At 39.0% G+C, this 18660-nt stretch overlaps 1 protein-coding gene across 1 annotated transcript in view; it reads left to right on the top strand.

Moving 5' to 3' along the window:
- Positions 1 to 17799, top strand: part of WDR64 (WD repeat domain 64) — a 96292-nt gene extending 78493 nt beyond the window's left edge. The window contains exons 24-28 of the mRNA XM_036918388.2: positions 1181 to 1369; positions 3927 to 4032; positions 6338 to 6418; positions 7383 to 7496; positions 17716 to 17799. Of these exons, the coding sequence (XP_036774283.2) occupies positions 1181 to 1369; positions 3927 to 4032; positions 6338 to 6418; positions 7383 to 7496; positions 17716 to 17799 (574 nt within the window). The remainder of the gene's footprint in view (positions 1 to 1180; positions 1370 to 3926; positions 4033 to 6337; positions 6419 to 7382; positions 7497 to 17715) is intronic.
- Positions 17800 to 18660: the final 861 nt, after the last annotated feature.

Below are 18660 nucleotides of genomic sequence, written 5' to 3'. Positions count from 1 at the left end.
AGATGGAAGGGGCTAAGGCTCCGTACCTGAGGCCCTGAAACTCAGGCTGAGAGGTGGGACCGGTCATGTGGGAGAGTTCCACACGGAGCAGGAAATGCCCCAAAACAAGGAGACCAACAGCCCCGCAGTCCTTGCCTACAGTAGATGGAATTAGAGCTTTCCTGAAGGTAGTCCCTCACCCACTCACTTCTGTGTTAAAGGGTCTGGTCCATGTCACTTTGATAAAGGCTCTGGCCAGGCCATGATGTTTATGCAGTTGTTGGGTAATTAAAATATCTAAGAGAAGTAAAATGCTAGTGTTCCATCCCCCAGCCTGAGGAGTCCCAGCTGGATACACCTCTGCTCTGCCTCCTCCCCAGAGCAGGCCTCTTTGTCCTGGCAAACTGCTTGGTCCCTGTGGAATCTACTCTTAGTCCATGTAGCTGTCCTCCTGGATTTACGTAGCAGGCGCATGATGACTGTTTCCAGCATTTGCTACTGTGAGGTTGAAAAAAGAAGATCTTCCAAATTCTATTTTCTCTCTGCATAAGACAGGGCAGGCACTCCTGCAAGTAACATTTCTGTATTACTTCAAACCACATTGCGGGCTATTTAGAGGGACCTCTTGGAGTGAATTGATGGTTAAATAATTCATAGGGATAAAGAGTCACTTTTTTTGCCATCCTATTTATGAACTTACTTGTAAAAATTGGTGTGGTGTTTCCACAACAGTAGGAATTGTGGATGGAGGTTGAGAGGACTTTGGCAATAATAACAGCATCAGTAGGTACCTCTTCCCACAAGTTCTACTGATGTCACTACAGCAGGTAGATGGGTGAGAATATAGCCCACTCAAAGACCTAACTCAACTAACGTACCATCATCAGACAATGTGGGTTCTCATTAGCTTGAATGAGCAGTGTTGTTTTGGGAAAAAATCTGTTCCTTCTTTTCTGGCAGTAATGGACAGGTATCAATGACAGACTCAAGAATTGACACTTGTGAAAATTGTTGTAGATTAGAATTCTACCTGATAAAAATGTTTGTTATGATTAGTTCCACATACTTAATAGGAAGAGTGCTAGACTCCAGTTTAAAATCCCTGACAGACCAGTGAAAATCTATATAAATGACTTAGTGAACAGAATAACGTCCACTGAATTCCAGTTAATTTCTCCTCCCTCCCTTTGCATTTCCTCAGACTCTGGCATGCCCTCAATGGTCATTATTGTGGATATTTTGGACAAAGAAGAATCTTTGAAATATCAGAGACGAGTGATTTCATTTTGCCTTGTGATGTTAATGAATATCCAATAGAAATAAAAAAAGAAAGCAAGTTTACAGAGAAGCAGCAAAAATATGAATATCCTTTGGTATTTGACCAGCAAAGGTAAGACCGTTTGAGTTTTCTTTAGATGCACAGACAGCAGTTAAACTAGTGTGACATGTGACATTTAGTGGACATGGAGAAGCCACAGGTGAAAAGTCTAGAACTTTCCAGTGACTTTGCAATCCAGTGGAGGGGAGAAACATGTAAACAAAAAGCTATGATTTGGTATAATAATGCTGCTAGGAAAATCTAATTCTTAACAGAATTACAAAGGGGTAGATAGGATTTAACCTACCAAAAACAACCAAGGAGACAATTTTGGTCTTCTTTGTTTGGTTAAGTCCTATTTAAGCAAAGGCACTAAATAATGAAAGACTATGAGGTAGTCTTTCGAGACTTGGGATTCCAGGAAGCAGGGAGGGAAGGCACTGTAGGAGATAAAGAAAGAAAAGTCTATAGGGACCAAATCATAATGAGCTTTTTTAATGGGCCAATACAAAGATTTTAAACTTCACAGAAATCAGTGTGGCTGAATACACAACAGGAAAAGCAGGTCTGAAGAAAAGGACAATGAGTTTGCTTTTGGACAGGCTTAAGTCTGAGATGTCTGTGGGATCCAAGTAGAAATATTTCACAAGCACTGAGATAGACCTGTCTGGAGCTCCACCAAGAGGTCAGAGCTACAGATAAAGGCTTTGGAATCATCAGCATAGTATGATGTTCATGTCGGATAAGTCAGTTAGGTCCTGTGCATAGAGTGAGGAAAACAGAACACTAATGGAGAAATCAAGAAATAATAGCCTCAGAAGAGCAGGTCAAGGAAGAGAAACCAGCAGAAGACAATAAGAAGGAACAGCCAAAAAGTTGAAAGGAAAACCACACACAAGCAGTATGATGGAACTCAAAGAGGAGAGAGTTGTAAGTAGAGTGGCAGAGGGGACACATTCATAGAACGTGGCAGTGAAGTCACATAGGACAACAGAAAAGTAAGCATTGGATTTGGCCTATGTGTCAGCTCAGAGGTCACTGATGATTCTAGAGGGGGTAATTTCAATGAGTGAGGAGTAAAAATCACATCACAATGGTTGAGAAATAAATATAGATAAGAGGTGACAATGGTGTAGATTATTTTGTAAGGAGGTCAAATAGCTCTAAGGTTGAACAGGTGTTTGTTTCATGGGTCAGCTTGTTTGTGGGGGACCCCTAAGCATGCCTACAGGCTTAGCAGAGGGAAGATAGTCCCTCAATAGACACTAGAATGTTGGTGAAAAGCACTTCATGCAAAGGCAGTCCAAGTTTTGACTGTGGCTGATCTTTGTCATAGTGAAAGAGATTGGTGCTCACCTGAGCTTTCAGAATCAGCAAAGCTCAACTGTAGTTGGTGGATGTCTAAATGTCTAGCCCTCAGGGAACCAGACCTGCCTAGACAAGTAATACCCAGCTGACCAGAACTGGGGCTGCTGGCCACATGAGTCCATAGCAGGAAGGATCAGACAGCATTATCTACGATAAAGTCTTTTAGGGAAATCCTAAGTGAATCAAAGCTGTGGTGACCCAGTTTGGACTAGAATCATCTAGTCCAAAATTTGGTAGAATGGCTAAAATTGGAATTGCAGCTGAGTCACAAGTCACACAGAATTTGGATCAAAACAGGGGCAATTTAAGAACAATCAACAAGGGTTTCAGGTGACTGTCAAAACCCCATTGAAGAGTTCAGCTTGCCTTGGCTGGAGAATAAGAGCCCCGGAGAAGTCCGGCTAAAACATAAGAGGTGGTAAGTAGGGCCAAGACTCAGCAAGACGTGGTCAAGTTCACCAGGCGAAGTTGATCAGTCTCTTTTGGGTAACCACTGAGGCTTAAACATCCATGTATCTTTGTACTTAAAAAAATACAGTCTTATTTTTAATATACATCTCCTTCACTATTCTGTGAGTTCCTTTAGGACTAGGACCTTGTTTTACACATCTTTGTATATGCAATTCTTAGCTCAGTGCTTAGCACATGGTAGGCGCTCAAAAGGTATTTGTGGAACAAATACAGAATGACTAATAGAGAAGACCACAAGCAGAAGCAACCGATGTAACTGGCAGATACAGAAGGATGAAACACTGATTTATTTGGGATGGATTAAATGTAGATATGTGTTCTCCTCATAAGTAAATAATTACGTTTGCCTGTAGCAAAATGTACTAGACTAGAAGTATTCCCCCTTAGGACACATATTAATGATTATCTTTTAAAAAATGTTTTTAATGCTTAGTTATGGCTTTACAAATAAATGTGTAAGTTTTAACTGTAGCAAAAGCTGCTCTGAATCACACAAAATTCAAGCATTGGTTTTGCACCAGAGGTTTGTTCATCCATACGATACAGTTTTTTCCCAGGGGCTATCAATGAATTTAACTACCTGGAATGTTCAAGCTTTGTAGAAATCTCTGGGTTTCCTGGGAGGGAAATCTGGGAACAAGTGGAGAGGTAGTATCATTAGAACTGGAGCCCTGGGAGCCAGAGAATTTGGAGACACAGAGAAAGAAGGACATCATGGATCCTTGTTTTGTAGGAAGAGAATAAAACATGGGTAACTGCCTAACAGTTTTTCTTGTATCTTCATCTGCAGATGGAAAAAAATGAGCTCGGTATCTTTGGTTTTCAAACGTACACCTCCCAAGGCCTTTGAAGTGGAACATGATTTTAAGTTTTTCAAGTCTCTTTCTTCTCCTAAGGTAGCTTTAAAACAACAACAAAAGAAAGAAAAAGAAAGAAAACACTTTGCTTTTGTTTTCCACAATTTACATATGTCCAGTGTATTCATTTTCTATTGCTGCTGTTTCTATTACTACAAACTTGGTGGCTTAAACAATACAAATTAACTATCTTACAGTTTTATATTTCAAAATACTGACCTCAGTCTCACTGGGCTAAAATTAAGGTATTGCCAGAGGTATGTTCCTTTTCCTGGAGGCTCTAGTGAAGAATCTCACATCCTGTAGTTTGTGGCCCATTCCTTCATCTTCAAAGCCAGAGAGGTTGCATCTCTCTGACCATTCTTCTGTGGTCACATGTCTCTCTAACCCAGTGGAAAATGTTTTCTGCTTTTAAGGACTCCTGTCATCAGTTTGGGCCCACAGGCATAAGCTTCTTATTTTGATTCTTAACTTTAATCACACCAGCAGAGTCTCTTTTGCCAAGTCAGACAAAAATAATTCACAAGTTGGGGAGTGATTTGGGGAAATAAGGTATGGCCGTCTTTGGTTGCCATTATTCTGCACTATCACATATTTCTCCAGTGCAGAATTAAGAGAGAAAATCATACTGCTATGCATTCATTCTATTTCTAACACTTCTAAACAAAGCTATAGCATGAGCCTTTAGGCTAAGGTCTGCTATTAATTAATTAAAATCAACTGCCTCAAGATCTTCCACAAACTAAACCGAATTCTAAACTTATCTTCCATTACTAACCTATAGTTGCCCCACCCTCTCCAATCAGACTAGTAGTTGTTTCCCTGAGGATTCCTCTTAGTCTTCTGCCCCTACAGTTCACCTGGGCATCATTGCCACATCCATGACAACGTTCCAGCACCCAAATCCTTCCTGAATTTATAATTACCTTTGTAACTGAAAAAGGATCAGTGACCCAAATGGGGAAAGAACTCCTAAGAAAATAAGAAAAAAGTTCCCATTTAAAAAATGGTCCAATACTTTGTTATTTCACAAAAGAAAAAAAAAACATTTGCCAAAAAGCACATGAAAAGATATTCAACCTCTTTAGTAAACATAGAAATTCAAATCAATAATGTTATGAGATACCACTTCACACCCACCAGATGGGCAAATATGAAAAAGTCTGACTTATCAGGGGTCAGTATGCATTTGGCCCAATCAGAAGACTACCATCTGAAGGGAGGGGCGTAACTTTCTAGAATTGCTCTGGAAGGCAATGCAGTATTACCCAGCAAAACTGAAAACAGGCATTGGGGAAACTCTCAAACATGTACTTAGGAGGCAGACACGAATTGCTCAGAGCAGTACTGTTTGTAATAACAAAAACCTCGAAGCAGCCTAAATGCTCACCAAGAGCATAATCGATAAATTATGGTGCTTTTATAAATTGGAATATTATGGGTCAGTGAGACTAAATGAACTAGAATAACACTCACCTATGTGAATGATTGTTTGGCACATATTGTTGAATGAGAAAAGTTTTGCTTAAGAATATATACATAATTATTTTGTTTATATAAAAGCCAAGAAAAGGCAAAACTAAATAAAATTGTTTTAGAAAAAAGCATATAAGGTAAAACTATATAAATAAAAGCAAGAGTATTAAAAGTATAAAATTTAGGATAGTCATTATGTCCGAGGACCAATGAAAAGGACTGAGGCCAGGGAATGTGCCCCTGAGAACCTTAAAGTTGAGGGTATTGTTTCAATTTGCAAGACAAAGCAATGGGTCCATGAATGTTCATCATGTCATTATTCTTTTACAGTATCAACTTTATACTTAATAAATATTTCATATTCTCTAAGTGAAACAATTTTTCAGAAACCCCACTTTTCTGTCCTCTGATCATTAAATAAAATTTTGGAAAATCTTTAAAAAGGTTTTAAAGCTCTTTAAACAATGGAATGACTCAAATGGTTTACCCTCTTATAACACCTTTGTCTTTTCAATTGGTTTGCAAACTAACAAAGGTTCAATGCTAATGCTGAGTTCAAATATTTTTCAATTTGGAATCTCTGGTTTTTATCAGCAATCTTATTTTACACATTCCTTTTCATTCTCAATTGAATAGTATCTATTCACTTTTTTCTGTTAATTTCTTTTTGACATATTGTTATCAGTAATGATCATACAATGGTACTAAATCTTACATTTGTAGGCATCTCACTATAAACATTATCTCATTTGATTCTCATAACTAGCTAACAGTGCAAGATCTTGCCTAAGATAAGTGGCAAAGTCAGGAATCTTGCCGCAGCTAATGTGTGCTCTTTTCCTTAAATGTTCGCTCATCTATTTCGCAGATTCGAAGACATGCCTTAGAAGGTTTCATGACTGCAAACAGAGAACCAGGAATTGTTTTTGGTTCTCTGCCTATATACAGGGTGAGTTGGAGGTTTCTAGGACAAGAGTAGTTACAGAACGATGGGGAACTGACATCTCATTCCTGACCCTGGGCTACCGAGTAAGGTTGGAGAACATGTCACCAAGCCAACTGATGCTGCCATAAACACCGTGTGTCTGATGCCAGAGAAATCTTCAGTTCTGTGTGTCAATGGCCTTTATCACTTGTCTCTGCCATTCCACACTGAACAATGCTACAGGAAACTATTTTGAACTGTACCCTGGTTCCTCATCACTTGCCGGATAAAACCCAAATGCTATTAGCCTAGCACACAAATCTTTCATGCTCTGGCCTCTGCCGGAACTGCACGACCTCATTTTCTACCGCATTCTCCAACGTGCCCTGCACTCCAGCTGTGCCAAACTTCCACCGCCATTCTTCCCTCCCCTGTGCATTCACTGTGCTCTCCTCTGCCCAGGATTTATCCACCCCTTGCTTCCCTCCAAAGCCTTATTCATCCTTCAGGTCCTCACTCCAGATAAATGGAAGAACTGTTAAATTAAAGAACTAATTAATTAACCAAGAATAATACATGAAGGTGAAATATTTCAACTTAATCTTACCTTATTTCTTAAAATGTTCCTGCTCCTTCCCAAGAATGCATTCATTGTAAATAAGTATCAAACACTTAGGCTACAGATGACACTAAAGGTGAACAAGAATTAATAGCGGGTGATGGTTACGTCGGTATACACACATCAAAATTCATCAAGCTGTAAACTAAGATTTATGGATTTTATTGTATGTACCTCAATATAAAAAAATTTAAAAGTAAACAAATAAAAAAAATTTTTTAATTAGAAAAGAATTACTAGTGGACAACTGGGAGGGGGGCTGTACTGCACAGCAGTTGGACCTTCTCACTCCCTCTCTTACCCCTGAATTCATATTACAGAAGTAATCTTTTTAAGTATGTCTTACTAACTCTTATTTATGGCTTCTAGATACCAAGCCCCAATAGTCTCAGATTCCTTCCACTCATTGGTTCAGAAGTACACAGGGACTCTTTAGATGGAATTTCAGGAAAGAAGAGGGTAAGTCATGGTCAACACGAAAAGGTAAGTTAATACTTAGAATTCCACAGTGTATTGCATTTCTGTTTGAAGTGTTAATTATTGCTCTGTTCTCAGAAACATTCTGGGCCTAAAATGATCTCAGTTCATACTCTGTGTGCTAATATTCCAGGATGCATTAGCTCAGTGAGATGAAAACCATGAATTTGCTAGAAGAGAGAAAAATCAAACAGGACTTCTGAGCCCGACAAGTGAAACCTATCTAGAGCTAATTTAAGAAAGGACCAATGCCTAATCTTAAAATCTAGGCAACATGACATGACACATCTGAGGTCTGGGCAGCCATATTTGCTTTACATCTTATTGTACCTACAGGATGGAGACGTGATGTCATTAAGTTTCTGGCTCACCAGCTGAGTCAAAGAGAATTCTTTCCCAAGAATTTATAGGAATGACTAACATACAATGCTTCAGTTTACACAGTGTTTCTACAAATGGGTCCTTGGGTTTTCACAATAACTACAAAGAAAATGTTATATCCATCTTAGAACTGGAAAAAAACAGAGCCTAAAGGGAGGTTAAGTGACTTGCCTAAGATCATAGTAAGTAAGTGATAAGCTGAGATCTACTTCTGACTGCAAATTTTATGTTCATTCTATTACATCATAGGGCCTAGAAAACTAAAACCCTTTCATTCTTCTATTAGTTCTAGGAACCCTATATGGGCCTAATTTAACCTGTGGCCACTTACCTAGTCATTAAAATAGGTCAAACATTAAGAGGAAGAGCTAACATAGGATGATTTTTATAAGCCTGCATTCCATGAAGTCAGACTAAAAACAGAAGGAAGATGGTTCTTATTGTCTGTGCCTGAGTAACATATAACAAGCACAACTACAATAACAAAAACAAAAAGCTGCTTTATTTAATTAACAGAGAAAACGTGACCATCATTTTGTCAGCTTGTGCACTTAGAGTATGAATGATTCCTGTTAATCATCAACTCTACCCTTCATTTGAGTAAGACCTTTTAGCAGTAGAAGAGTTATCTGTAAAAATAATATAATTTACTTTTGTCTTAAGTAATGGATGAAATGGAGTGGAATCAATAACTCTAAACTAATAGGAAATCAAGAGTGTTTGGGGTTTTATAATTCATACATTTTATGCCCTATGCTTGCATTCTTGTTTTGCCTCATCTGATATTAAATATACTTTACATTCTCTACATGCAAACTAAGTGACAGAAAGAAGGTGGCCAAATATGTATTAAACAGGGGGAAGACAAAAATGGAATTTTTAATATATCCATTGTTTTTAATAGATTATTTTCTCTTAATTGTTCTGGTAGGTCATTAACCACACAAGAAAAACAAAGGGTGTAGATAAGAGACCACAAAACCATAATTAAGAATTCTCTTTCTGAAGAGAAAGTGTGGTTAAAAGAATTAGTGTGGTTGGGGCTCCAATTAGTTTCCTAAATAAAATTAGGTCCTTTTTGGAAAATTGTGCACTTAGTGAGATGACAATAAAATCTAGAAACTCATATAGATTAAAGCACCATTGTGTTGACTGCGATTTTATGAATCTAAACAGCCTATGTGGGAGAAGAGTGGATGAAATCAAATCAATAAATACACATCAAATGCCTGTTTTCATAAGATTACCTCAGAAAGTTTTGTGTTCAAATTCCAACTCTGTGTAACATTTATAGAATACCTCAAAACAACTACTATGTGCTCTGTGCTGTGCTAGGTACCAACAGCCACTCATGGATCAAGGAGCTCACCACACAGAGGGGACAAAGTCCTCTGAGCAGTCCAAACACTGGCACCTTCAGCTCTTTCACTAAATATTTTTAAATGGTAGAAATGTTGGTTCCAAGTATTCATGTCTTTAAAAGGTTCAGAATCTCTTTAGGATTCAACAAGTCACAAAATGTTAATCAAAGTACAGGAAAAATAATTCAGAGCATAAGCCTGCAGTTCCCTTTCAGTTTAAATGTGGGGAGAGAGAGGGAGAATGTGAACTTTGTGACACGTAATCCATTTTCAAAGTCATGCAAACACATCCAATAATAGGAAAATGGTGAAGTGAATATGGCAGATATGATAGCATACTCTATAGCTCTTCCATAGAATATTTAAATAACAGAACAATTTTCACAATTTTATTTTTGGTGAAAAGAGTATGTAATCTGAGTGATATTGCTCATGATAATGGCTAGCATTTAATTTTAAAATTAGTATGCCAGGTACAACACTGAACATTATACAGAGATAAGCACGCTCACTAATCTTCACAACACTGCGTAGTTATGAATATCATCCGCACTTGACAATTGAGAAAACTGAAGTACAGGGGATACATAATTTATCTAAAAGCCCTAAAGGAGCAAATAATAGAGCTGGGATTTAAACCCAGCAGTTTGACTTCAGAGTCTGGACACTTGAACACAGTGCAATGTAATTCAGACGCAGGTGAATTGCTGGCCTCTCCTGGTCACAATACCGCATGAGAGTTTACAAGTACTGAGCCCTGGAACAAACAACCCTCCCTTCCCACCACTCTCTGTCCCCTCCCCCTGCTTTATTTTTCTTCATGGCTTCTGTCACTGACATTACATTACATTACATAAGAATTCATTAATTTGTATTGATTCTTTCCTACTGGAATGTTAAGATCCATGAAGGCAAGAACTTTGACCAGTTCTCTGCTGGTATTCTCTGTTCCAGTGTTTAGAACACATAAGTGATACTCAAAAAACATTTGCTGAATGAATGAGTTAGAAGAATGGAAAACTAAAGAAAAATCAGTGCAGCGTCACCTCAGCTGTGTAACAGGTTGATCTAGGGAGCTAAGTCTCCCACCTTCCCTCAGTCAGAAAGAGGAACGATCCCATGACCTGTGAGCGCCCAAGCCTATGGGATTTTAGGGGTTTGAATTTTGACCTTAGAGTTCACTCTTTCTCTCTCTTTACCTTATAATTCCCTATATCTCCTCTTCCGTTTTCTTCTTTCTTCTTCCCATAATAGACATAAAATCAATTTGCTGTGTACTGTAAATATTGGCTGAATATCATTGACAAAAGTAGACACCACTATTAATTTTTAAACCAAATGAGTTTAACTATGTGTGTGTGTGTGTGTGTGTGTGTGTGTGTGTGTGTGTGTGTCTTCCAAAAATATCCAGTTCAAAACCTGTTTCATTTCCCATTTGTGGGATCATCATTGATTTCATTTTCCTGTAAATGAGTGGATTCTCATGATAGAATGTATATCTCTATGGCTTGAGAGAATCCTAGCAATCTTTGTTTGCTTAGTCTTAAACAACCCTTTACAGACTGGGCAGTTAAGTCCCAGAATGAATAACTACTTAGTCAAGGAGAATTGACCCCTGAATGCCACAGGTCTGAAATACGTGCGTCCACTTATATGTGGATACATTGAAAAATATTTGAAAAAACATTTTCTTTTCTCTAGCTTACTTTACTGTAAGAATACAGAATATAATACACATAACTACAAAATATGTGTTAATCAACTGTTCATGTTATTGGTAAGCTTTCCAGTCAACAGCAGGCTATTAGTAGTTAAGTTTCTGGAGAATCAAAAGTTATACTCAGATTTTCAACTGCAGGGCTGGGGAGTAGTTGGTGCTTCTAAAGCCCCACATAGTTCAAGGGTCAACTGTAGTTCTACAGCCTCAGCTCTTCCATGATGCCCTTCTGGAGTCACACCTCCTATATATATTTTTTGAATCATTAATCTACAATTACATGAGGAACATTATGTTTACTAGACTCCCCCCATCAACAAGTATCCCCACAAACCTCATTACAGTCACTGTCCATCAGCATAGTAAGATGCTATAGAATCACTACTTGTATTCTCTGTGTTGCACAACCCTCCCCGTGCCTCCCCCCACATTATATATGGTAATCGTAATGCCCCTCTTCTTCCCCCCCATCCCTCCCTTCCCACCAATTCTTCCGAATCCCTTCCCCTTTGGTAACTGTTAGTCCATTCTTGGGTTCTGTGATTGTGCTGCAGTCTTATTCCTTCAGTTTCTTCTTTGTTCTTATACTCCACATATGAGTGAAATCATTTGGTACTTGACTTTCCCCGCCTGGCTTATTTCACTGAGCATAATACCCTCTAGCTCCATCCATGTTGTTGCAAATGGTAGGATTTTTTTTCTTCTTATGGCTGAATAATATTCCATTGTGTATGTGTACCACGTCTTCTCTATCCATTGATCTAATGATGGACACTTAGGTTGCTTCCATTTATTGCCTATTGTAAACAGTGCTGCAATAAACATAGGGGTGCATATGTCTTTTTCAAACTGGGCTGCTGTATTCTTAGAGTAAATTCCTAGGAGTGGAATTCCTGGGTCAAATGGTATGTCTACTTTGAGCTTTTTGAGGAACCTCCATACGCTTTCCACAATGGTTGAACTAATTTACATTCCCACCAGCAGTGCAGGAGGGTTCCCCTTTCTCCACAACCTCGCCAACATTTGTTGTTGTTTGTCTTTTGGATGGCAGCGATCCTTACTGGTGTGAGGTGATAGCTCATTGTGGTTTTAATTTGCATTTCTCTGATGACTAGCGATGTGGAGCATCTTTTCACGTGTCTGTTGGCCATCTGAATTTCTTCTTTGGACAACTGTCTATTCAGCTCCTCTGCCCATTTTTTAATTGAACTATTTGCTTTTTGTTTCTTGAGGCATGTGATCTCTCTATATATTTTGGATGTCAACCCTTTATCAGATCTGTCATTTATGAATGTATTCTCCCATACTGTAGGATGCCTTTTTGTTTTGTTGATGGTGTCCTTTGCTGTACAGAAGCTTTTCAGCTTGATGTAGTTCCACTTGTTCATTTTGGCTTTTGTTTCCATTGCCTGGGGAGATATGTTCATGAAGAAGTTGCTCATGTTTATGTTCAAGAGATTTTTGCCTATGTTTTTTTCTAAGAGTTTTATGGTTTCATGACTTACATTCAGGTCTTTGATCCATTTCGAATTTATTTTTGTGTATGGGGTTAGACAGTGATCCAGTTTCATTCTGTTATGTGTAGCTGTCCAGTTTTGCCAACACCAGCTGTTGAAGAGGCTCTCATTTCCCCATTGTATGTCCATGGCCCATTTATTGTATATTAATTGACCATGTATGTTTCAGTTAAAATCTGGAGACTCTATTCTGTTCCACTGGTCTGTGGCTCTGTTCTTGTGCCAGTACCAAATTGTCTTGATTACTGTGGCTTTGTAATAGAGCTTGAAGTTGGGAACCGAGATCCCCCCCACATTATTCTTCCTTCTCAGGATTGCTTTGGCTATTCGGGGTCTTTGTTGATTCCATATGAATTTTAGAACTATTTGTTCCAGTTCGTTGAAGAATGCTGTTGGTATTTTGATAGAGATTGCATTGAATCTGTAGATTGCTTTACACAGATGGCCATTTTGACAATATTAATTCTTCCTAGCCAAGAGCATGGGATGAGTTTCCATTTGTTAGTGTCCTCTTTAATTTATCTTAAGAGTGTCTTGTAGTTTTCAGGGTATAGGTCTTTCACTTCCTTGGTTAGGTTTATTCCTAGGTATTTTATTCTTTTTGATGCACTTGTGCATGGAATTGTTTTCCTGATTTCTCTTTCTACTAGTTCATTGTTAGTGTATAGGAAAGCAAGAGATTTCTGTGTATTAATTTTGTATCCTGAAACTTTGTTGAACAAGTCTGGCTAGGGGCTTATCTATTTTGTTTGTTTTCTCAAAGAACCTGCTCTTGGTTTCATTGAGAAGTTCTAGTATTTTTGGAGTGGAATCTTTAGGGTTTTTTATGTACAATATCATGTAATCTGCAAATAGTGACAGTTTGACTTCTTTACCAATCTGGATTCATTATATTTCTTTGTTTTGTCTCATTGCTGTGGCTAGGACCTCCAGTACTATATTGAATAACAGTGGGGAGAGTGGGCATCCCTGTCTTGTTCTGATCTTAGAGGAAAAGCTTTCAGCTTCTCTCTGTTAAGTATTATGTTGACTGTGGGTTTGTCATATATGGCCTTTATAATGTTTAGGTACTTGCCCTCTATGCCCATTTTGTTGAGAGCTTTTATCATGAATGGATGTTGAATTTTGTCGAATGCTTTTTCAGCATCTATGGAGATGCTCATGTGGTTTATGTCCTTCTTTTTGTTTATGTGGTGGATGATGTTGATGGATTTTCGAATGTTGTACCATCCTTGCATCCCTGGGATGAATCCCACTTGGTCATGGTGTATGATTCTCTTGATATATTTTTGAATTTGGTTTACTAATATTTTATTGAGTATTTTTGCATCTATGTTCATCAGGGATATTGGTCTGTAATTTTCTTTTTTGGTGGGGTCCTTGCCTGGTTTTGTTATTAGAGTAATGCTGGTTTCATAGGATGAGTTTGAAAGTATTCCCTCCTCTTCTAGTTTTTGGAAAACTTTAAGGAGAATGGGTATTATGTCTTCTCTGTATGTCTGATAAAATTCTGCGATAAATCCATCTGCCCCAGGGGTTTTGCTCTTGGGTAGTTTTTTTATTACTGCTTCAATTTCATTGCTGGTAATTGGTCTGTTTAGATTTTCTGTTTCTTCCTTGGTCAGTCTTGGAAGGTTGTATTTTTCTAGGAAGTTGTCCATTTCTTCTAGGCTTTCCAGCTTGTGAGCATATAGATTCTCATAGTAGTCTCTAATGATTCTTTGTACTTCTGTGGGGTCCTTCGTGATTTTTCCACGTTTCCATGTTTCTGATCCTGTTAATGTGTGTAGATTCTCTTTTTCTCTTAATAAGTCTGGCTAGGGGCTTATCTATTTTGTTTATTTTCTCAAAGAACCAGCTCTTGGTTTCATTGATTTTTTTCTTTTGTTTTATTCTTCTCAATTTAATTTATTTCTTCTCTGATCTTTATTATGTTCCTTCTTCTGCTGACTTTGGGCCTCATTTGTTCTTCTTTTTCCAATTTCAATAATTGTGACTTTAGACTATTCATTTGGGATTGTTCTTCCTTCTTTAAATAGGCCTGGATTGCTATATGCTTTTCTCTTAGAACTGCCTTCGCTGCATCCCACAGAAGTTGGGGCTTTGTGCTGTTGTTGTCATTTGTCTTCATATATTGCTTGATCTCTATTTTAATTTGGTCATTGATCCATTGATTATTTAGAAGCATGTTATTAAGCCTCCATGTGTTTGTGAGCCTTTTTGTTTTCTTCATACAATTTATTTCTAGTTTTATACCTTTGTGGTCTGAGAAGTTGGTTGGTAGAATTTCAATGTTTTTGAATTTACTGAGGCTCTTTTTGTGGCCTAGCATGTGGTCTACTCTGGAGAATTTTCCATGTGCACTTAAGAAGAATGTGTATCCTGCTGCTTTTAGGTATAGAGTTCTGTAGATGTCTATTAGGTCCATCTGTTCTAGTGTGTTGTTCAGTGCCTCTGTGTCCTTACTTATTTTCTGTCTGGTGGATCTGTCCTTTGGAGTGAGTGGTGTGTTGAAGTCTCCTAAAACGAATGCATTGCATTCTATTTCCTCCTTTAATTCTGTTAGTATTTGTTTCACATATGTTGGTTCTCCTGTATTTCGTGCATGTATATTTATAATGGTTATATCCTCTTGTTGGACTGACCCCTTTATCATTATGTAATGTCCTTCTTTATCTCTTGTTACTTTCTTTGTTTTGAAGTCTATTTTGTCTGATACTGGTATTGCAACACCTGCTTTTCTCTCCCCATTATTTGCATGGAATATCTTTTTCCATCCCTTGACTTTTAGTCTGTGCATGTCTTTGTGTTTGAGGTGAGTCTCTTGTAAGCAGCATATAGATGGGTCTTACTTTTTTATCCATTCTATTACTCTGTGTCTTTTGATTGGTACATTCAGTCCATTTACATTTAGGGTGATTATTGAAAGATACGTGCTTATTGCCATTGCAGGCTTTAGATTCATGGTTACCAAAGGTTCAAGGGTAGCTTCTTTACTATCCAACTGTCTATCTTAACTCGCTTATTAAGCTATTATAAACACAGTCTGATGATTCTTTATTTCTCTCCCTTCTTATTCCTCCTCCTACATTCTTTATATGTTAGGTGTTTTATTCTGTACTCTTTTGTGTTTCCTTTGACTGCTTTTGTGAGTAGTTGATTTTATTTTTTGTCTTTAGTTAGTATTTGGTTGGTCTGCTTTCTTTGCTGTGATTTTATTTTCTCTGGTGATATCTATTTAGACTTAGGAGTGCTTCCATCTAGAGCAGTCCTTTAAAATATCCTGCAGAGGTGATTTGTGGGAGGCAAATTTCCTCAACTTTTGCTTGTCTGGGAATTGTTTAGTTCCTCCTTCATATTTAAATGATAATTGTGCTGAATACAGTTCTCTTGGTTCTAGTCCCTTTTGTTTCATTGCATTAAATATATCATGCTATTCTCTTCTGGCCTATAAGGTTTCTGTTGAGAAGTCTGATGATAGCCTGATGGGTTTTCCTTTGTAGGTGGTCTTTTTTCTCTCTCTGGCTGCCTTTAATACTCTGTCCTTGTCCTTGATCTTTGCCATTTTAATTATTATGTGTCTTTGTGTTGTCCTTGTTGGGTCCCTTGTTTTGGGAGTTCTGTGGGCTTCCATGGTCTGAGAGACTATTTCCTCCCCCAGTTTGGGGAAGTTTTCAGCAATTATTTCTTCAAAGACACTTTCTATCCCTTTTTCTCTCTTCTTCTTCTTCTGGTACCCCTATAATGTGAATATTGTTCCATTTGGATTGGTCACACAGCTCTCTTAATATTCTTTCATTCCTGGAGATCCTTTTATCTCTGTCTGCCTCAGCTTCTCTGTGTTCCTGTTCTGATTTCTATTCCATTAACAGCCTTTTCCACCTCATCCAGTCTATTCTTAAGTCCTTCCAGAGATTGTTTAATTTTTGTATTCTCCCTCCTAACTTGATCCTTTAGCTCTTGCATATTTCTCCACAGCTCCATCAGCATGGTTATGCCCTTTATTTTGAATTCTTTTTCAGGAAGATTGGTTAAATCTATATCCCCAGGCTCCCTCCCAGGGGTTGTCTGGGTAATTCTGGACTGGATCAAATTCTTCTGCCTTTTCATGGCGATAGAGGTAGTCGTAGGCAGTTGGTGCATGTGTTAGCTGGGAGAACAAGGCCCTTCCTGCTTGCTGGTCACCTTGCCCTCCTCTGCTGCCTGTGCTGGTTACCCTCACATGGGGAGCAGCTTCCAGTTTTATTTCCTGAGCCTCCACAGGCGGGGCAGCCCATAGCCCTGCAGGGAGTGGCAGGCGCTCTGGGTGTGCTCTCCTATGAGAATGGCAACCTTTCACACCCTGTCCCAGCTTCCTCTGCACCGTGCAGCTGCATGCAGGTGGGGCCTCTGAGTCTGGCCCAGGTGGCTGCGGAGGAGGCTCTGTGCAGTTGCTGTGGGCGTGGCTGCTCCCAGGCTGCTCCCCTGCTATGGCAGGGCCACGCTGGAAGGGGAATGGATGGGAGGCTCTTTATCGCCATGAGGGGCTTCAGAGCTGCGCTGCCTCCCAGGGGGTTAGGGCACCCAAAGTTCCCCGGGATTCTCAGCCTGCTGGGCTGAGTGTTCCGTGATGCCTGAATCAATCCAGTTGTGAGGCCCCTGTCCCTTTAAGACTTTCAAAAAACACTCTCTTTTCTTTTTTCCCAGGGGTGCCAGCTGCAGGGACCCGCTTGCAGATTTTATTGTTCAGTTTCCTTAGTATCCAGCATACCACACACTGTGTGTCTGTGCTCCCGGTGCAGATGGCTAGGGCTGGGTGTTTAGCAGTCCTGGGCTCCCACTCCCTCCCCACTCTGACTCCTCTCCTCCCTCTGGGAGCTGGGGTGGGGGGCGCAATTGGGTCCCGCCGGGCTGCAGCTTGTATCTTACCCCCTTCGTGAGGTGCTGAGTTCTCACAGATGTAGATGTAGCCTGGCTGTTGTACTGTATCTTCTGGTCCCTCTTTTAGGAATAGTTGTATTTGTTGTATTTTCAAAAATCTATATGGTTTTGGGAGGAGATTTCCGCTCTCACCCACTCACACCGCCATCTTGGCTCCTCTCCCCCGCCTCCTGTTTTTAACACACTGTTACACTTGAGGCACACAGTAAAGTAAATATTTTCTACCTAGGAGGATTAAAATCTCTACAAAAGTTAGTGGTGCAACTTGACTCTGGAAATTTGAGTTTGTCATATAATGCCAGTTATCAGATATGTCCTTTGCTTTGCAGGCACAGCAGAGAAGAAGTCTGAAAAGAAACTTCATCCCACAAATAAATCTGACTTCCTCCTTCTTTCCAACCATCCCCAAGTGAAGAGAGAAAAACCAGAATTGGCTGCTGTGGCTTGAGCTACACATAAAATGGCTGGCAAAGTCTGCATGATACTCTAGTCTTCATTTCAGGATGAAAGCGACGGTCTGTTGGCCACTTTCACCCATGCGTCACACCACCTGTGCCCTCAAGCCATCCTACCCATGGAGAAGACTGTCCAGGGAGTCTAGTGGCCTCAGAAATGAACACCAAATGAGCCACAAGCAGCCAGTTGTTCAACTTCTTTTATACACTGAGATCCACTTAAACAGGCAATGTTTATTATTTACTGTGAGCAAAATGACACATAAGGAAATAACAAAAATCAGTAGCATAAGTAGATCTAAAATAATGACTATCAAAGATTAGCTTTCCACACCCCCCACTGTTCACCCTAATTCATAACTGGAATTAATATCAGAAGGTATGCAGTAAGAGGCAAACTACTTGTGTGTCACACTACACAGTATACAAAGAGAATTCTTATTGAAAAGAAATATGTGCCAGTCAAGCCTCTAGCTATTTGTCTACTTCATGTAGGGAAATGTCATACATACAGAAGAAAATATTCAGAGTGTCTTGGATAAAGTCAGAAGCGATTTACATTTAGTCTGGAAACGACTCCAGATAAATACAACTGGGATGGCTATCTGAACTTCCTGGATTTCATTTTTTATTAATTCTTTTATTCATTGATATTGGTATTTTGACCAAGTGATTAATTTCAGCAGTAAGTACTCACATGAAAAATGAAAGCATCTGAAGTTGATCAATAATAAGTGAGATTTTCAATAAATTGAAGACATGAGAAAAGTATTAGAATTGAAGCCTGAAAATTGGTTGGCCCAGGCCTCTTTGGGAAAT

The sequence above is a fragment of the Manis pentadactyla genome, chromosome 9 (assembly GCF_030020395.1).
Source record: "Manis pentadactyla isolate mManPen7 chromosome 9, mManPen7.hap1, whole genome shotgun sequence".
NCBI classification, from domain to species: Eukaryota; Metazoa; Chordata; class Mammalia; order Pholidota; family Manidae; genus Manis; species Manis pentadactyla.
Note: the sequence above shows the minus strand (reverse complement) of the source record. Positions and strands in the feature narration are given on the sequence as shown.